General features: G+C 41.9%; 1 protein-coding gene across 1 annotated transcript; it reads left to right on the forward strand.

The window, feature by feature from the left end:
• Window positions 1-1,951: 1,951 nt before the first annotated feature.
• Window positions 1,952-20,113, forward strand: cratb (carnitine O-acetyltransferase b). The gene is made up of 15 exons (XM_080863094.1): window positions 1,952-2,357; window positions 2,637-2,861; window positions 3,641-3,759; window positions 4,419-4,472; window positions 7,382-7,547; window positions 10,290-10,464; window positions 15,413-15,503; window positions 15,726-15,813; window positions 15,898-15,998; window positions 16,116-16,235; window positions 16,835-16,957; window positions 17,770-17,905; window positions 18,015-18,077; window positions 18,167-18,304; window positions 19,269-20,113. Exons 1-15 carry the CDS (start codon window positions 2,307-2,309, stop codon window positions 19,473-19,475), a joined length of 1,857 nt encoding a protein of 618 aa, XP_080719220.1. The 5' UTR covers window positions 1,952-2,306; the 3' UTR covers window positions 19,476-20,113.
• The last annotated feature ends 89 nt before the right edge of the window (window positions 20,114-20,202 follow it).

Genomic DNA, 20,202 nt, shown 5'->3' on the forward strand with positions numbered 1-20,202 from the left:
ATAAGGCTTACATGATTTACTCATGAAAGTGGCCACTTTCTCATTACTTTCATACATTGTTTTAGAGAGTATCCAAAACATACAAGTTTCATTATGTAATTTTTCAAGGGATCTTATATCTGTTTTCACTCTTATATGCTTTTCATACAAGTTTCACACAAGACAGATACAAACTTTATAAGATTTATATATATCTTTTCCATATGGGTGTAGTCCTTTGTTTGCTTATGACTTTTGGTTTATTTGCTCTCTTTTGGTGTTCCTACTCTGTTCTGTGGTTGTCTCTGTATCTCTCTGGTAATTTTACATGTGAGTCTGTCATCTTTTTAGTTACGTCCTGTCTTAGATCGCTGGTCTTTCGTATCGAGTTTAACATCCTTTGTCTTGTCATCTCTTATTTGTTCCCTTCCTTAGTGTCCCAGGCTTGTCTGCATTTGTCCTTTGCCTTCCCAGTTCCCAGTTTGAGTCCACCTGTTCTTTCCTATGTTAAGTTAACTTTTGTTACTCGTTCAGTTGTGTTTTCCTGTTTTATTGTGCTAACTGTTGTTTTCTGTGGTTTGTGTTGTATTTATTTCCCCTGGCTCATTATGTCTATAGTTTCCAGCCATGGATCCCACCCGTTGCCTCTCCCATAGTTATTCTGTGAGCACACATTTCAATTCCCTTATGGCTTCTTGAATTATGATTCCTTGCTCTTGCGTTTTTAGGGTTTGAAATCTTTTTGGATTCTTTGGGTTCTGCGCAAACACACGATTAACTGCCTTGCAGACACATTGTTCTCAATAAACTACAGCTGAGATTATTTTAGTTACCTAAAAAGAATAAAGAATCCTAAACAAGGAGTGAAATCAGCAGTCTGTTGGGCAAAATGAAAACTAACCAAAAGGATTTTGTGAGCACAAAAACTAAAGTCAAATTTAAAACACTTATGGAAAATGTCTTTCACTTTGGTCAAATTTGTTATTACATTTATGTCATGTCATGGTGCTTTTTATTGGATGTTTACATCAATGTGAACTTTTGAAAAGTGCACCTCTGAATAATATCCTCTGAAATATAATAATAATTAAAAATAAAAGTCAAACTAATGAAAAGGAAGGCTAAGGCTAAACTCAAATGACAAAACTTTGTGGTCTTTACTACATCCACCTGTAGTGAATAACTGAAAATGCTGTGTTGGGTTCAGACCACTCAAGAATATATCATATCTTTGCCTTGAGAAACCCTTGGGTTGCTTATGCGGTAGGAGAAGGAACTAAACCCGTGCTGCTCCTTTTAGCCTTGTGGCCTGTAGTTGCCTGCTCAAACATGTAATCAATAGTTTACACATTGTTGTAAACCTTCTGTATGTACCTTCATGACAGCATCTGTTGATTGTAGACCTTGAAAATGACCTGCATCCCTCTCAAGATTTTGTTAGATGTTGTGATGTTGCCAAGCTTCTTTCTAAAAACAAACCAGACTGTTGATTTGGTCACTCATAAATTTTCGCTGTTTCTCTGACAGGCTCACCCTAATGATGGCGTCCCTTACTAGCATTTTTTTTATGATTAGGATACCCGATTACGACATGGTACCCAAATTCAAGAGTGGATTCAGTGTAGTCTGTTCAAGCCATGTATGCTATGTCGGTGTCATGAAATCACCTCTTGATCGTAGTCTTATTTATTAATGACCTCTGTGTGAGTGAGTGTGACATCAAGAACACTGCATTTAACCTTGTTCTTGTAGTTACCTGCACTACCTCCAGTAGATAAAGTTAATAAAATACGATGTTAGAAGACGATTCAGAAAATAATACTAAAATACACGATTATTGTTGCATTTTCGCAGCTGTAAAAAGTGGTATCAGGTATGTTTTTATGTAGTCTCGGGTTACAATGTCGAACAAACCCGCCCTTTGTGAGGTCATCAAGCCTAACAGCGACACCCCGTGGACGGGGGCGGCAGTGCGCCCTTTGTCTCGGTCACGTAGCTGTTTACGGAAACATTTTCACGTCCGCACGTGCGCCAGTTTGTCACTTCTGCACGGTACGTGAGGGTTCGCGTGTCCTCGGCTCGAAGGAAGGGGCAGGCTGTGCTCGGTTTTTCTCCCGAAATATAAACGAGTTCAAACTTAATGCGTGTCGAGCGATGAGGACTGTGCTCTGCAGCCATCGTGGAGAAGTAGGAGGAGGTCCGGGCTTCATTTTGCCCGTCTGACCTCGCGCGAACTGTGCAGAAGTTGTCGTGAGCTAAAAAGGCCCATCTGGGTTTTTTGTGTGTCACACCTTTGAACACGGAGCGGATTTGTGACGCGAGGAAAGATGATTTTTAGGAACATTCACTCAGGGACCTGCAGAGCATGGCTGTCCCGGGTGAGTCGACGTTTGTTTTCACACTTGCTGTCATGCTAAAACGCTGAAGCCTTGTTATACTCTCTCTGCGTGAGCAGAAACGGATGATAAACGGACAAGAAGCAGCGGGTGTTGCTTCCACTGTCATATCTTTGACTCCTTTTCTTGAAACGCCCTGCACTCTCTGGCATTTGGTCAAACCTCTGAGGAAGTTCCTGCACTGTGCTCACATGCACTTACTGCTCTTTCAGCATTTTCAAATGAGGAACTCTATTTCACCTCTTCACCTTCCACCTGCAGGTTTCCCTGAGGCAGGAGCTGTGTTTCTTCTCCTCGGTGCCCCCACAGCCGGTGCCTCCTCTGGCCCAAACCCTACAGGGCTACTTGCGGGCGCTGGAGCCCCTGCTGCCCCTCGAGGAGCTGAGCCACACCCGTAGGATAGTGCACGATTTCGGCCGGCCGGCCGGGCTTGGTACACAGCTGCAGGAGGGTCTGGAGAAGAGAGCCAGACTCAACAAGAACTGGGTGTGTAGCAGAGTAGCGGAAGGGGAAAGAATCAATGAAAAATCAATTGGTGACTCCCACACGAGCCCCTCAGAATCAGTTAATTAGAATAACTTATTCAAAAATGCCCTGATTATTTGATTATTGACCACTTGTTGACCACTTGTAGACAAAACATTAATTTGGTGATGTTTTGATGGTTTGGACGTTTTCTCTCAATAAATAGAGAAAAAAAATCAGTAAATTAATAATGGTTGAGGAAAAACAGCTTCTGTGCAAGCCTAAATGTGTGATCTGATGGTTTATAAGCTGGGTAACTGTTTTCAGAAATGAACTTATTAGACCAAGCAGCATTTTTCCAGTCTTCTGTTGCCCAATGTCAGTGAGGCCATGTGAATCACCATTTTCCCCTCAGTGTATACCTACACTACGTTGCAAAACAGTGTTTCAAAATAGTTTTTTTCCCCCCTATCGATTAAAAACAATCACTAAAATAAGCATTACTTTATGATATTGTATGTATTTAGCTCTTGTTCTGCATTAAACAAACTTATTATTTCAAAGTTTAGGGAATGTTAAAACGTATACCCTATTGCCGAGAATCAAAGAAGAGTCATGTCTTGCTTCTTGTCTGTGACTTAACTTTGCAGCAAAAGTCTGTTAAAAAGCTTTGAGGTACACACACACACACACACACACACAGACTCCAGTAAAAACAAAAATCAGTGCCTTTGTGGTTTTGGTCCTTTTTTTGAACTTCAGAGCTGATTTCCGTGCCCTTCCTTTGGTCTCCCCTGCAGATCTCGGACTGGTGGGTGCAGCGGGCGTACTTGGAGAGCAGACAGCCTCTGCCCGTGCACTCGAACGCGGCTATCTCTCTGCCCCGCAGAGATTTTAATGACTGGAGGAGCCAGCTGGTGTGAGTCTACATAAACTGATGTAGAGAGACGGCAGAGAACAGCTATGTGGAAGTGATGGTGCAGAAACCCGTAAAATTAAACATTAAAGGGTGAGATGCTGATGTTAACTCACAAAGTTAACATCAGCATCTCAACGCTGAAGATGTGTTGGCCCGCGGTGTATGTATTTTGAACACTCAAAGCCTCACAGTTCATAGCGTGTAAGCCATTTTTAGATTTCAGTACAACAGCAGCAACAGATCTTTGTATTACTTTGAGTGTGTAAACACAACAGAAGTGTTAAAGGACACAGAAGCAAAAGGGTTTAGTTAAGTGTTGCTGTGTCATCATGCACTTATGATCCTGATACTCACACCTGCTGTTTTTATTTTTATCATTTAAAGCTTGCAACATGATGTCCTGCTCCTCTGTGTGCCAAAGTCGTTACTGCCTCTGTTGACTTCTTTCAAAAGACAGACGCATAAACCGAATAGGCCACATCTGTGAGACTGAAAAGGGGGTCCGTTTCACTTAAATTCTTTAGATCTCATCGCCTGAAAAGGGGGGGAAAAAAAACATGAATCATGCCATTAATGATCTCTGAGGTTTCATCGTGCTGCTTTGTTTAGCTGAATATGATTTGTGTTTATAGAACCGCTTCGTGTCTGTTTCCCTGCAGGTTTGCGTCCAGACTGATTGCAGCCGTTCTGGACTTTAAGGCCAAAATAAACACGTGAGTCTTAATTTATGGAACATATTTGGAGCAGATCAGTGATCAGTATGGACATGGCAGGACTTCCCTTTTCTGCTCTAAAGGCTAAAAATGATGAGGACACTAGTACAAAAAGTAACAGCATTGTCTCCAATGAAAATAGAAAGTCAAAAGTTTTCAGCGAGCATTCACTGGCCGCTTTATTAAATACAGCTTGCTAGCTGCATTAATGCTTCACAGCACAGATTGAACAAGGAGCTGGAAACATTTCTCTGAGATTTCTGACCATATTGATGTAGTAGCATGCCATGTGTGATCTTCTGTTGCTTCAAGTTCTCACAAGGTATGCTCTTCTGCATACCTTGGTTGTAATGAGTGGTTGTCTTGAGTCACTATCAGGTTAAACCAATCTGGCCATTCTTCTCTGACCTCTGCCTTCACAAGGCATTTTCTCCCAGAGATCCGCTGTTCGCTGGATATTTTCTTTCTTGGGAAACCTTAGAAATGTTTGTCTGGGAAAATCCCAGCAGTTCAGCAGTTTCTGAAATGCTCAGGCCAGCCATGTTGAAAGTCATTTAAATCACTTTTCTTTCTCACTCTGATGCTCACCAAATCGTCTTCACTGTGTCCTCATACCTAAATGCGTTGAATTTCTATCATGTGATTGGCTGATTAGATACTTCCGTTAACAAGCAGTTGAACAGGCGTAACTAGTAAAGTGGCAGATGAGTGTGTAGCTCAATTGTTTTTGTCGCAGTTGAAGTTGAATACATAACAATCACGTAAAAATATTTCTATAAATATGACTCTCAGACTCATTTCTTTCATTGATAGTAATTTAACTAATGTTGTGTTAAAAACAAAAAGCTGTTTCAGGCTTTTTGTTAATGTTTGAAAGAAAATGAAAGTGAGAACTTAAAACTTTCGTTCTTGTAAAAGAGGAGCTTTCATTTGGTTGAAACCCATGAACCAAAGTCTGTAAAATGGCAGTGACTTTTACACAGAGGTTCAATCAAACACCTTTTCTTTTGGTTCACTCTCCCACTCTGTGTTCACGTATTCTGTGTTTAGCCTGTAAGCTATACACAGATGCCAGATTAAATCAGTGGAATAAAAACGAAAATATGTCACACTTTATATAGTGCAGATCAAGTACAAGCTGCTATACAATGGTGCCCAGTCTCTCTGCTGTGTGGTGGGGTTGGGGGGTTACTATAGTAAAATACAGTTATTCCCTTTAGAGCTTATGGAGCTGGTTATTACCTGGGGGAATCACAGGCTCTGTACTGGTGTCAGACTTTGCAGTAATCCTCTGACAGCGTTTAAGCTGCGGTGCTGCAGTTGGTTTTATTCGCTTCTATTTTTGTGCCGTGACCTTTGACTCGGCTGGCATCGCCTTGTGTTTTCTCTGGTGCATGAAGTTAATCTGCGTCTAAATGTACTCGCCTGCACATATTGTAACAGAATCTGCAGCTCAGTGCTGCAACGTCTGCTGGAGTCTCTGTCTCCCCGAATGAAGCATGAAAAAGGTGTTTCAGTGTCGGCGCATTCAGCATAGCTCTGAATTTTTAAACTCCAAAAAGTTTTTTCCTCTTCCTTGTCTTTCGCTCTCATTTTCATAGCTACTCTCTGCTCTATTCCCACTGCACAAACTCTGAACTATTGAGTATAGAAAGTTTCTGCTGCTGTGCATTTCTGATCTGAACTCTTTTATCACATTGCACTTTATTTTGTTGTCATGCATCCTGTAAGATTAAAATTGGTGTTACAGTGCTGAGTAACAATCAGGGGGCCTTGTGTTGATCAGTGAGGGACGCCTTTATCATAGTCTGTGGACTTCAGCAACAATAGTTTAAACTCTAACAGGGAGATAAGATTTAAACTAGCTGGAAGAGGAACGTTTTTAACTGGCTGATTTAGGAAGAAGTCGGGATCAGAATGACCCGGCCTGAACCGGGAAGCAGAATTTGGGTTTTTCCGAATAACCTTAGGGTCAAGCCTGGTTTTCTGTATTATGAAGGTAGTCCACTTAACAGGGTGCATCAGCATGGTAACTTGTGCTGTAGAGAGGTTACAGTTTGGAGATGAACGGGTAGAAATCACTGTCCGCTGACCAATCGATTCTCCCTTGGATCTCTGTTTGGAAGAGCAGGAGGGTCTGAGATGTTTTAATATTATTTAACGTCTTTGCATTTCCCCCGATGAACATCAGTAAAAAAAATCTAGATTTTTTCTTTTCTAAAAGTATTTTACCTTTTTTCTTGCTCTATAAGCATTCATATATAATCCTAAAACAGGACCTACTTGTACTTTGTCACCTTATACAAAATTGGCTTTTTGTTTGTTTGTTTTTAATTGAATTGCTCTGATTGTTAAACACCACTGTGGCTCCCGCTGAAAGAGTGGACACTAACAATGTCTGTTATACATTACTTTAATTAAATAGTCAGTTATAAGCCATCAGATTCTCCAGTGTCCTAATGAGACATGTTAGAAGTCTGTAGACTTTCACAGTCTGCATTTTTGCCTGCTGACAGAGCTACAGTAGGTGCAGCGTCTTATCAGGTGAGGTCCTGTGCAATGAGCAGGTCTAAAACTGATGGGTGTCTTTATTCTTTGCACAGTTGTGAGATGATCAGCGATCCCGCACAGAGATGTTATTCATTGTCCCTCGGTGTATTCAACTAGTGCAGGGTGCAGTCAAGAAGAGGGTAACCCATGTCTTTGTAGGTGCAGGCAGTCATTAAGTGACTGTCTTGAAGAGGCGGCAGCTATAAGTATACGCTCATTGTTCAAAACATGGCTGAGCAGAAGGGGCGGATTAAGGGTTTCATCTTACTAGGGGAAACAACCAGAGAGGGTGACTGAGGAAAGCAAAGGATGGGGGGAAAAAAACAATAATGACTGACGTGTTTCTCTTTGTCTGTCAGCGGGCAGCTGCCGGTCGAGTTCATGCGAAGGAAGCCCCTGTGCAAGGAGCTCTACCCGCTCCTCTTCTCCTCCTGCAGGATCCCCGGCCCCAAACACGACTACATTGCTCACTACGGCCGCTCCCGCCGCTCGCCGACGCACATCACTGTCGTCAGGAACTACCAGGTGAGTCGTGCCTGACAGGTGGCAGAAGATGGATTTAGATAGTCTCTTTTGTTCTTTTCTTGTGTTGCCAGTCAAGTCGAGTCTTGTGCAATCACATCTGAAGCTGCTTTTTGTGTTTCTTAAACTCCAAGTTGATTGTTGATACACCAATTTTTGCAAACAGAAGTCACGTGATCGTACAGGAAGCTTTCTTCTGAACATTGAGTACTCTGGCAGCACATTATCCCACGAGATCGTTGTTTTATCTAGTGATTGCTGGCTGTATGTGGATATTTCATCTACATCTTGATTAAAAGAGAAGCTTATTTAGTTTGTAAAGTATCTGCACATAAGTGGAGAACCAGTCAGCAGATGTCTGATTCAACATTGAGTTCAGTTGGGTAATTAGAGAAAGGAAGAGAAGTGTTTAAAAGCATGCTTCTTAGCATTTCAGACATCTGTTACTTTTTATCACAGGAATTCTTAAACCATGAAAACATGTTTGATTCTGGAAAGGAAAAAAGCATGAAATGAGATATACTAAATCTACACAGTGTTTCATAATGACTAAGGACTACTGCATACTCACATCTACTGTACTTTTTATTGTAGGTTAGTAAGTTGTTCATCTTTCAGAAGACGCAGCGTCCAAAATTAACAAAATATCCTGGATGTTCACCTCTGGCGCTTCCTGTTGTGGCTCAGTTTTTTTTCAAAGGTTAACAGATTTACTGAAAAGGCCTTCTGCTGCCAAAGTGACTTTAATTGATGTAGGGCGTGACTCATTTGCAGTGCGTCAAGTTTGGCGGAGCTGCAGCAGAGAAGTGATAGAAATAGTTTGTTTTTTATTTAGTCTGTTTCTACAGGGTTTATTAGCCACAAGTACAACATCAGCTCTCACTCTGGACTGATGACAGTAAGCGGAGTTATTGTATACTAGTAAGCCAAATGCTAGTTTGTGTTTTTAAATACATTTTGTAGCTCAAGTTAAAATCTATATGTATATGCACACCATTTAATCTGAGGTATGACTGAATGTGATCCAGTCAGCATTATTTGCATGGACTCTGATCTGTCGAGGAATTGTTCTCCTTTCATGGACGAGTGCAGCTGTGCTGTGTTGTTGTGGCGCCCTCTGATGAACACGTCGACCCAGAGTATCCTAGAAATGTTCAGTTGGAGACACAGTGTGACTAAATCAGAATCAGAATCAGAATACTTTATTGATCCCTGGGGGAAATTATTTTTTGTTACAGTGCTCCATTTTAAACCAACATTAAGACAAGACAGACAATACGCTAACTAAGAATAGTACAATATATACATATATATACATACATACATACATAAGTCACTTATAAATAAATATTTGGAAAAGAAACGTGTAGTTGTAGCAGCAAACAGTGTGTTAAGTGGATGCGTTGTACAGGGAGATGGCCACAGGCAGGAATGATTTCCTGTGTCGTTCAGTGGTGCTTTTCGGTAATCTCAGTCTCTCACTGAACGTGCTCCTGTGACTGACCAACATGTCATGGAGTGGGTGGGAGGTGTTATCCAACATTGTCTTTATCTTGGACAGCATCCGCCTCTCCGACACCACCTTGAGGGAGTCCAGCTCCATCCCCACAACATTGCTGGCCTTACGGATTAGTTTATTAAGTCTGTTGGCATCTGCGACCCTCAGCCTGCTCCCCCAGCATGCAACAGCATAGAGGATCGCACTGGCCACCACAGACTCATAGAAAATCCTCAGCATTTTCTGGCAGATGTTGAAGGACCTCAGTCGCCTCAAAAAATAGAGACGACTCTGGCCCTTCCTGTAAAGTGCTGTGGTGTTTTTAGCCCAGTCCAGTTTATTGTCAATGTGTACTCCAAGGTATTTATAGTCCTCCACAATGTCAACACTGACCCCCTGGATTGAAACAGGGGTCAAGTGTTTCCTGGTCTTCCTGAAGTCCACGATCAGTTCCTTGGTCTTTGCCACGTTGGCCAAGAAAGTCTCTGGATATAAATACAGGACCCAGAGAGTCCTGTGCTGCTCTGCACGTGTGGGGCTGGGCATCGTCTGCTGAAACAGCTGCTGGGCGGGGCGCAGTACAGACTGGAGCGCCCCGTCTCAGCACCTCAGCCAAGAACAATCGGGTCAGGGGTCAGAGATGTTGCAAGGTTACAGCTTGGATACATGAGAGTCCCGGCAGGAAGTAGCTCTGCCACTAGTCAGGCGTGACGCTGATGACAGTGGTGTTCAGAGACTGCTGCCTGCAGAAAAGAGTAAACTAAACCAGCTGTGAGGTGTAACTTCATTCATATGGAGATTAATAATCCCAACAACAAGCAACCAGAACCCAAAAGTGCTTTCTTAGAGATTAAAATGATGCAGTGAGAATTTTTTATTTATTTATTTCTTTAGAAATGTACTCGTCAAAAAAAAGTGCTTTCATCCACTGAGCCTCGGTTTTCTGATGGACTTTTGAGGATATTTTTCAGGTGACAATTCTTTTTGTTTTTGTAAAAGGCAGAACAGGAAAACCCTCAAAGAACTTAAACTGCTTAACAGAAATTCAGATTTTATCGTCTCAGCTCTGAACTTGTTTGGTTTTTTTGATAACTGTAAATGTTGGTGTTTCTGTGGATTTGAAGGGTTTTTTGTGACTGTAAAAAGCACTTAGTGCAGCTTAGTAATCGAAAGATGCCCCCGCTTTTAGTTTTGTATTGCTTTTAAAAACTTTGATCTTACTGACATGGTTTTCCTCTTACTCCCAGTTCTTCCAGCTGGAGGTTTATAACAGCGATGGCTCGCGGATGACTGAGAGTCAGATCCACGGGCAGCTGCTCAGGATCAGGTCTCAGTCTTGGAAGACGGACAAGGAGCCGATGGGCATCCTGACCAGCGAGCACCGCCACACATGGGGAGAGGCTTACAACCGCCTGCTGAGAGGTAGATCACCACACACGCAAGCCGGTGCTTACTACTTGACTGCTATCTCACTGTAAGCTGCTGCTGTTTTCGGTTATTTTAAGAGAGCAAACAAAACTGATCTGTTAATGGCTCAGTTTAAGAAAATACAAATGTGAGAAACGTCTACATGCCAAGCTCTGACTGTAGGATTAACATCCCCTGATGTTGGTGAAGCTTTGCTGGTGTTAGAGTAGCATAGGATACGCCCTCGCATCCATTTTTCTGATGTGCTTGAAATGACGTCACAATATCTGAGGTTCCTTTAGAGCAGCTTGAAGGTGGTGGCCAAAGGAGGCGTTTTATTAATTTTTACCTAATTATAGATTTTAGATAATGAGACCTTCCAACTCAGTGGTTTTATCATCTGCTTTGTAGAAACCTAACTACACATAGGAGACAGGAGAGGGTGCTGTGTACTTGGAGCAGCTCAGTGATCAGAACTCATGTTTTTAGACCTAACACTGGTTTAATGATGGATTGATTAGTATTTAGTATTTATTTATTTATTGTCATTGTCAAGAACAATGAAATTGCGTTTGGGGCTTCCATACAACCCAAAAAAAAGAAGAAAATAATAAATACCCCTTAAAACCCAAGTGTACATATTTAACCCAGTGTGACTCCAATGCAATAAGACAATCCTTAGCAATAATGTTCGTAGAAATTCAGACAAAGACCTGAGAAACATGACAAAATACAACAATGCAACCCATTCAATATTATTGTACTGTGAGATATGATATCAGATATGATAGTTATCTATTTAAGAAAGAGGGGGGGGGGGGCAGGAGGGGGAAGAGAATAAAGATATGATGCACCAATGCAGACCAGTTCATTGCTATTAAGAAGTTGGATATGGTTATTGTCCGTGAGAGGGGGGCAGAGAGTTCAGGAGCCTCACAGCCTGTGGACAATGGCGTGGCCTGGGGGGGCACAGGCCACCCCCCAAACCAGACTGGCCACCCCAGGTGCCACCCCAAAGGCAAAACAATAAAATTCAATCAAATATCAAATGTCCGATTATGTTTTCACGGTGACGCTCAGATATCCGAGTGTAAGTGACTGCAGCATCGCTTCTGCGCTATGCGCATCACGTTAGCAAAGGTAGGAGAGCCAAGCACGAAAGACGGCACTGCAGGAAACAATTTTTCGGTGAAAGAAAATGAGGACAGAATAAATGTCCCGGTAAGTAATATCAAGTTTGTTGAGTTTAGTAAACTTCGGTGAAATTAGAATACCAAGGAAAAAAATAACACTTAAAGAATTATTGCAGCTGTGGAATATTTCAGACAGTATGCTACTGAGGGCAGCTAACATAAGAGTTATGAGTTATAAGATATAATCTAAGTTGTAACATTGCTGTATGGAGCTGCAAATTTGGTTGCAGGTTAACATAGCTGGACTGGCCATCGGGCATATCCCCAGTGACTTATTTTTTATTTTTTTTGTAATGGCATGAACAATGAGAGGTGGTGGATTGGCCAGATGCAGGTCGATGTGTAGAAATAACTCCGTTGTTTGGTGGTGGCTATGGCGGGGCTTCCACAGAGGCAACAGGTGGATGAGGGAAGGGGAGGCAGGAGGAGAGACCCGAAGCAGCCGCCAGTCCGAGTGTCAGGTGAACTGAACTTCAGGTAAGAAGTTATGACCTGCAGTCTATCTGGGTCAGATATAAACCAAGTTTAGGTGGAGTTTATTTTCATGTTGCTGACTTTTTACTGTCAGTTGCAATAACTCATACTGCGTTCTAGCCAGTTTGACGGAGTTTTTATACAGCTGGGTGGGTGCTATGATGTTACTGATAGTGAACTTTATTTTATTCATAAGGTTAGTAGAGTTGCCAACGGCTCCTTAAAAAAAATGGAATGGTCCCTCAATCAGAGAAAATATTACACGTTTCGTATTGAGCTGAGAAGAGACGCAGTTTGTCCCGAACTTTCGCTATAATGAAAAAAAGACACAAAGCTGGAGTTATTCTGTCGTTACGCTGCACAGCTGCCTCTTCTTCTTTCATTCTCTCCCCCTCCCTCTCCTGTTGCTACTTCAATCATGAAACTGATCAATGATCAGCTGATCGGCTTTTCTCTCTTGTTTGTTTATCGCCCACTTTGCGCCAGAAAGAGGAAACCAGCAGATATTGCGCTAAACAACAGCAGCACGTTTAAGCTTGATCAGCTGTTGTTAGAATGTATTTAATATTAATTTCTAGTATCAGCTGATGTTTGCTGGAGCCACAGCTGTAAAGCTGCTGGTCATGATGTCTGTTTAGATATGTGGTGAGAGGGAAACATGAAGATGAAACCAGGAGATGTCCTTACTGAATCATCAGAGCTGAACAGGTGATGGAGAAACAGGTTTACCTTTTAGGTGACATGAATGAGTTGAAGTTATCAACTGTTTCTGAGAGATAAATAACACCAGGATCCTTTTTTATGTAGCTGACAGCTACATAAATACTGTGCAGGGGCAGGTCTAGCAAAGTTTTGCCAGGGGGCCAGGTAGGGCATTAACAGGGAAAGGTGGGCACAAAGAAATACTTTTCTTTCTTATTCTCATTTAAAATACCTAGTTTTTATTAAATAATTATCTAAATCTTACAACCAAAGTTTTTATCTGACGTAAAATGTATAGAAATCATACATATACCAACAAGACTGTACATCACTGTCACAACAGCATTTGTTTTCATTCAAAGTCTTTATGGCTTTACTACCTGGTGGGTCGGTCTGTAGTGAAAATGCCCGATTTTTTGTCCCAGTCCAGCCCTGCAGGTTAATACTGGCAGTGTCACCATGCCAGCTGACTGTATTTTATCATCAGCCAGTGTTGTTCTTTATCAATATTACCAAAGTTTACCATAAGGCAGCATAGAAAGTATTTACTTGCTTTCAGGTTTTATTCAAATGTTAGTCTTTTCATTTGTTTCCCCACTTTTTTCCTGTTTCAAAATCAAACACCAGTTTGTGAGAAGATTATCTTCTTTTTTTAACAGGCAGATAAAGTTTTGCATTGGAACTGGCTAATTTGTCAATTGTTTGTTACAAATGTTCGTATTTTAATTTTCAAAAATGTTTTTGCCCAAAACATATGTGCACTATATGTCAGTAAAAATACTATGCAAATATTGCTGTCCTTGAATGCTGAGTAAACACTGACAAAGCACTGATTGTATCTCTTGTACTTTATCAACGCAGTATCTAAAAACTTTGCACCGTAGTGGTTAAAATCTCATTCTAATAAGAGTTAAAAGTGCATTTGGTTATTAGGTTTATAGGATTATTGAATTATGGTTAAGGGTTGGTAGAATTTTTTTTTTAAACATTATCTGCCAATTAAATCTGCCACCCTTCTCCAAATCTGTGCCCCTACCTGGCCCCCCCAACAAAAATTTTCTAGACACGCCACTGCCTGTGGATACAGGCTGTTGGCCAGTCTGGATGTTCTGGCCTGTATAGACCTGTACCTTCTCCCTGAGGGCAGCAGATGGAAAAGGTGGCGCGCAGGGTGATGTTGGTCCCGCAGGATACTGTGCACCCTCCTCAGACAGCGAGTGGGGAAGATATTACTGATCTCTGGCAGACTTGTTCCAATAATTCTGCCAGCTTCTTTCACCACCCGCTGGAGTGCTTGCTGATCGGCCTTGGTGCAGCTGGGGAACCACACTAGAAATCCATACGTCAGAACGCTGCTGATGGCACAGTTGTAGAAGTTCAACATCAGAGATCTGGGAATGTGTGCGCTCCGCAGTCTCCTCAGGTAGTAGAGGCGCTGTTGGGCCTTCCGTACAACTGAGGTGATATGGTTGCCCCAGGACAGGTCCTCGGTCACAGTTACCCCCAAGAATTTAAAACTGCTCACCCTCTCCACCGCCTCACTGCCAATGAAGAGAGGCAGATGGTTGTTATGACCCCTCTTCCCTAAATCTACAATGATCTCCTTGGTCTTTTTGGTGTTTAAGACCATTACATGTCTCAAAGCAGTTTTAAGTGTTAAATGTTTTATGCCTGCATCAGCAGAAACCCAATAATCAATCTTGGTTGGAAAAACTGAAATGTTGGTGATGGACGAAACTCTCAGACACTTAAAATGACCGAAAGTTGGAATCATTGTGTTTCCATCTTGTTATTTTCATACTTGGAGTCTGCTGAAGTAGTTTTGCATGATTCACAGCTCAAAATTATCCTCATTTATTTAATACTGTGGTGCAGCCCCTCAAAGGGAAAGAAATTTATTTTCAAGTAAGTCATTAAGTTATAAAACAGTAGTTTGGGACAGAAGAGGCAGTGTGTACGGACAGTGCAGGAGCTGATAGAGGAGAAATGTTAATAACCGTACGAGCTGGCAAAGGACAGGAGGAGTGATGATGTCGAATAGTTTGACTCTTTTTATTTTAACTCCTTTTAATACTTGATAAATGCAAAAACAGAAAAATGTGAGATTGTTGTGTCAAACTCGGAAACCAGATGGAACTGTAGAAAGAGGAGTCAAAGGAGCTTGCAAAGAAAAGCGTCTGGACTTCTTTAAGTTGCTTGAAGACGTTTCACCTCTCATCTGAGAACCTTAAGGCAGCTCTCTTCTCATTGGCTGCCACACACAAACAGCAGGTCCTCCACAATGACTTCTTTACGTCTGTGATACAATTAGTCGTTGCTTTCACTGAAGTTGTAGATTGTTTTGGTGCATACAAATATAAACATACCATTATGTATGAGAACAAGTATGAAAACGTGTTCTATAGTATAAAATAAAAACAATAAACAAATGGGGAAATAATCCTAGTGATAGCAGCACCAACAAACAATACTTAACAGAAAATAAGGAGAAGCAATCAATAAGCAGGAACAATTTTTGGGCATCATATAAATAACGGCTACATGTGGGAGACGAGTTGATTGGGTTTAAACGACACGGTCTCTGTGTGTATCAGATAAACTGAACCAGGAATCGGTGCGGATGATAGAGACGGGACTTTTCTCCTTGTGTCTGGATTCTCCAGTCATGAGGATATCAGATGAAAAGTATGTGTACACACACACACACCGAGTATTTCTGTGTTTGCTAAATCAGTTGAGTAATGCTGTCTGTGCAGATATTATTGTTTCTTATGGAGGTTTGGAAACACTGCACAATTATCACTACCCGTATTTGAGCTATTGCTCCATTTAAATGTTGTGCACTCTCTGTGGTTTTCTGCGTGTGAGCTCATGAAGAATCGCTTGTGCAACCACTTTAATTGACAGGTATGCGAGCCGCAAGGCCGCGCAGGTCCTTCATGGCGGCGGGACGTTCTCCAACAGCGGAAACCGCTGGTTTGACAAAACGCTTCAGGTGGGAATGCGCACGTGAATGGCGAGAGATGGCTTGTTTAGAGCAGCTGATGCAGAGTGCTGACTCGTGTCTGTGTTTGAACAGTTTGTGGTCGGCGAGGACGGCTCGTGGGGTCTTCTGTATGAGCAAGCCACGGCCGAGGGTCCGCCTGTAGCGACGCTGCTGGATCATGTGATCGAGTATTGGTGAGATGTTGGAATGAAACTGCAGATGTGCTGAATTAGTCAAGAAAAATTGAGCTGAGGTGGAGAATGATGGGGTGTCTGCTCTGAGTGTTTACGTTTTTTTTTTCTTGTCTGCAGTGAGAAACCGGACACAAAGAGGGCGCCGCTGCTCCCGCTACCAATGCCCAAGAAGCTTTACTTTCACATAGACCGAGAAATCAAGAGGGACATCGAGCACGCCAAGCAGAACCTTGACATGTAAGCTCCCAACTTTTTTTTTTTTTTTTTTTTTTTTTTTTTTTAAAACTTAAACTCTGAGCTGAGCTCTGCAGCGCGCTGACCTCTCCGCACACCATCAGCTGCATGTTTGTGTTTGCTCTGAAATCTGACAGAGGTGGAGAGAACTTGCTCTAAAAGAAGGCCGCAGGAGTGTAAACAGATTTATCTTTGCTGTGTTTATGTAACCTTGATGGAAATAATGCCTCTGTGGATAACTGTAAAGTCATTCTTCATAATCCACTGCTGTCCTGGTCAGATGCCAAGCTTTTTATATGGTCCTGTGCAATTTCAGAGCTCTCTCAAATCATTCAGATGCCAAAATATGATTGAGGAATAAAGCTTTTTCTTACGTGCAGTGTGGAGTTCAACGGGACTTAAAAATATTATATGGAAATGTTTAAAATAGTGAGTAAAAGTAGGTAGAAGTAAACTTTGTTTACCTTCTGTCACATAATCTAGTGATTTCCCACCTCCTCTCTACACTGCTGTCTGAAAGCTTATTTAAAGCTGCTAATTGAACCTTGACTTTAAACATAAAATCAGCACAAATGCAAATGTTTGTCCTGAATTTGTTGAAGCCTGATCAACGACCTCGACGTTAATGTGTTCAACTTCAAGAAGTTTGGCAAGAATCTTCCAAAGCAGCACCAGATGAGCCCAAACTCCTTTATCCAGGTCGCCCTGCAGCTCGCCTACTACAGGTCAGTGCCAGCAATCTGCTTTTCTTTTCTTTTTTCTTTTTTTGTGTGTTGTTTGTTTGTTTGTTTGTTTTTAATCTGCTGTTAGAATTTCCTGCTGTGCTGTGGTTAGTCTCAGACTGGATCAGATGGCATTTGTAGTTTTTTACTTCAACCCCGTTGCATTAGAGAGGGAAAGTTACTTTATTAAATAACTGGTAATGTCCAAAACTGACCCATTTAGCTGCTTTGTGAACCGACTGATCATAAAATAGATTCCTCTTCACTCACACCAGTCCACCTGGTAATCTAACGCCTTGTTTGATACCTGGACTTGATCGGATGAGTTCTGTTGGAGTAATTGGAGTGACTGATTTACACTGATCGGCCACTTTATTAGGTATAGTTTGCTGTTACTGGATGGATCCATCCCTTCATGTTGTTTAAGACCCTACTACCCAAATGTTGCATCAGAAGATTAGACTCATCAGACCAGGAAACACTTTTCCCATCTTATTGTTCAGTTTTGGTGAGCCCCTGTGAACTGGGGCCTCAGTTTCTGTCTCTTAGCTGACAGGAGTTTCACCTGGTTTGGTCTTCTGCTGCTGTAGTCTGCCTGCTTCTGAATGCATGTTGTGTGTTCAGAGATGCTATTCTGCATACCTTGGTTGTAACACGTGAGTTCTCTGTAAATTCTGAATGTGCTAACTGTCTACAAGAGTGAGAATCATTAAGTTTTGTTTTCTGCTTTGTCTTTAAAGTGCAGCACTTACTTGAGATGAACACCTACCTGTTAGCAGCATTGTCTCTGATATTGGCTTTATTTTTGTCTGCAGAGTTCACAGTGAAGTCTGTTCTGCCTGCGATATCGCCACTCAGAGGATGTTTAGAGGAGGAAGGACCGAGTACATCCGCTCACCCACCAAGCAGGGGCTCCAGTTCATTCTGGCCTTTGATAATCCGTCCGTATCGGTGAGAAGCACAAACCCTGTGAGAAAGTTCTCCCGCTGAATGGGAACAGAACTGTTGGAGGATTTTTGTAGCTTGGATTCAGAATGTGTTTATTTTTTGGGGTTTGCAGCGGGAAGCAAAGCAGGAGCTGTTCAGAGAAGCTGTTGATGCCTACTCGGCTCTGACCGAAGCGGTAAGTGTTAAATAAATGTTAAAACATTTATCTCAAAGCTGCTGATTAACTGATTCAAAAACACTCAAACAAGAGTTTCATTTGTTCAGGCACTTAATGGACACGGCATTGACCGCCACCTGCTGGGGCTCAAGCTGCAGGCCATCGAGGAGGGCATGAGCATTCCCAAAATCTTCATGGACACGGCTTACGGGCTAGCAACACACTTTAAACTCCGGACAGGACAGGTGTGTGTGTGTCTTTGTTCGAGGTGTTATTTACACTGTTGCTCAGTAGGAAATGGGAATTTTTTTTGTTGTTGTTGTTTTGTCAAATGATAGTGGCTATATGAGAGGGAATTTTCTACCAGATAATCTCCTGTGAAGTTCCTGTGAATTTCTTGCAGCACACGCATACATGGATGCTTGGAGTTTCCTCAAAATGAATCTGTTTCTCTTCCTCATTTTAGGTGTTGACAGTCAGATGTGTGGAATTTTTGTAGGTTTTTTTTTTTCTTTTTTGCCCCGGGGTCAGCTCCTGATTGTTTGTGGGGTTTTTTCTGGCATGCCTTAGTTTTCAAATGACAGTATATATCAAAGCATTTGTACAGTATAGCTGAATGTTCCAGATTCGCACAGTTTTAAAGGGGATCTGTGCTGCTTGGTTGAACTCAACGATGTATTTGTTTTGTTTCTCCTTCTTATCTTTGACAAAGTTGTGTTGTCTCATGAGTGTGATTCAGGAAAAAATACCCAACTGGCTGTTGAGATAATGACAAGTTTCCAGTTAGCAGCTATGATCACCGGTTATGTGGATTTTGACCAGTTGGAGCATAAATTGTGACGGCAAATTTTCATTTAATTTTAGTCATAAAGGAGGTAGTTGATGATAACTGTGATGAATGTTATTGGTCAACAAAGTTAACACGGCCCAGCTCGCATTGAAATGTAGGTGCTCGTATTTGATGTTTTATGAGCAATTAAAAACACTGTAGATATGAAATGAGAACAGCAGAATTGAGCTCTTGGCATCTGTACAGATCATGTGATATAACTGGAAGCTCTAGATCAGCTGTCTGGTGAGCCTTAGTGTTCTCGTGATGAAGAGTGAACTTTGAGACTCAGATTTGAGGATTTGTGTGTTTTTAATGACGTGTGCCCAGCTTTAAGGCCCAGTTCCATTATTGATCTCCCTCCTGTCTTGTCTCTTCAGATGCCTGCAAACAACACGGACAGCGTGATGTGTTTCGGTCCTCTCGTTCCTGACGGCTACGCCGTCTGTTACAACTCTCAGGCAGACCACATCCACTTCTCCATCACGGCCTTTAACTGCTGCGAGGACACTAACGCAGAGAGACTCGCTCGCACTTTGAGGGACACCATGTGTCATCTGCAGGAGATGTTGCAGCCTACTGTGTAGAGCTGCTGCTACAGCGTCCAGCAGCAAGATGCCAAACATTATCTCTAAAGAATATTTTGTACGACTTTTGTAGGGGTGCTTTTTTTGGGGGGGGGGGGGGTATGCTTGCTACTCACGCTTCACTCGAGCATTTAATTGTGTGAGAGCCTGGAAAAGATCTCTGCAGCTCTCGGGTTCTTTTGTTGCTTCTTTAAAGTTTGGGTGAAGCGATAAATCTTTTTCTAAGCTGTCAAATTTGCATCGTCATCGTTGCATTTCGAAGCATCAAATTCCACAGCGTCTCTCGATGAAAGCGAAACGACTCAATGTGACACTCCAGCATTAATCGGAAACGTCTACGCGTGCACTCCTTTGTACAACTTGTGAGATGACCTGTGTCCTTCAACCTTTCACATTTCACTTTTTCATCAGAATTAATGGGAAAGTTGGATTTTTTTTTTTTTTAATAGGTGAAAAAGGTGGTTTGAATGGACCAGAGGAGAGGAATTATTGAGGGTGATGTGGTGTTTTTGTGTCTGAACTCGACCTGATCGTGAGATGAATTTTGAATAAGCATAATTTTTGTTGTTTGTTTATTTGGAGGATCTTGTTCTGCACTCAACCTGCAGGACTGGTTAATAAAGCCTGTGCTCACATAATTTCTCACTCAAATTATTTTGTCCATGTTAAAGAAAGTATGAGAGTGAGGATTTCCATTAAAAATCTGACACTTTTTCAGCAAAGTGGC

Source organism: Rhamphochromis sp. 'chilingali' (genome assembly GCF_963969265.1).
Source record: "Rhamphochromis sp. 'chilingali' genome assembly, chromosome: 17".
NCBI lineage: Eukaryota > Metazoa > Chordata > Actinopteri > Cichliformes > Cichlidae > Rhamphochromis > Rhamphochromis sp. 'chilingali'.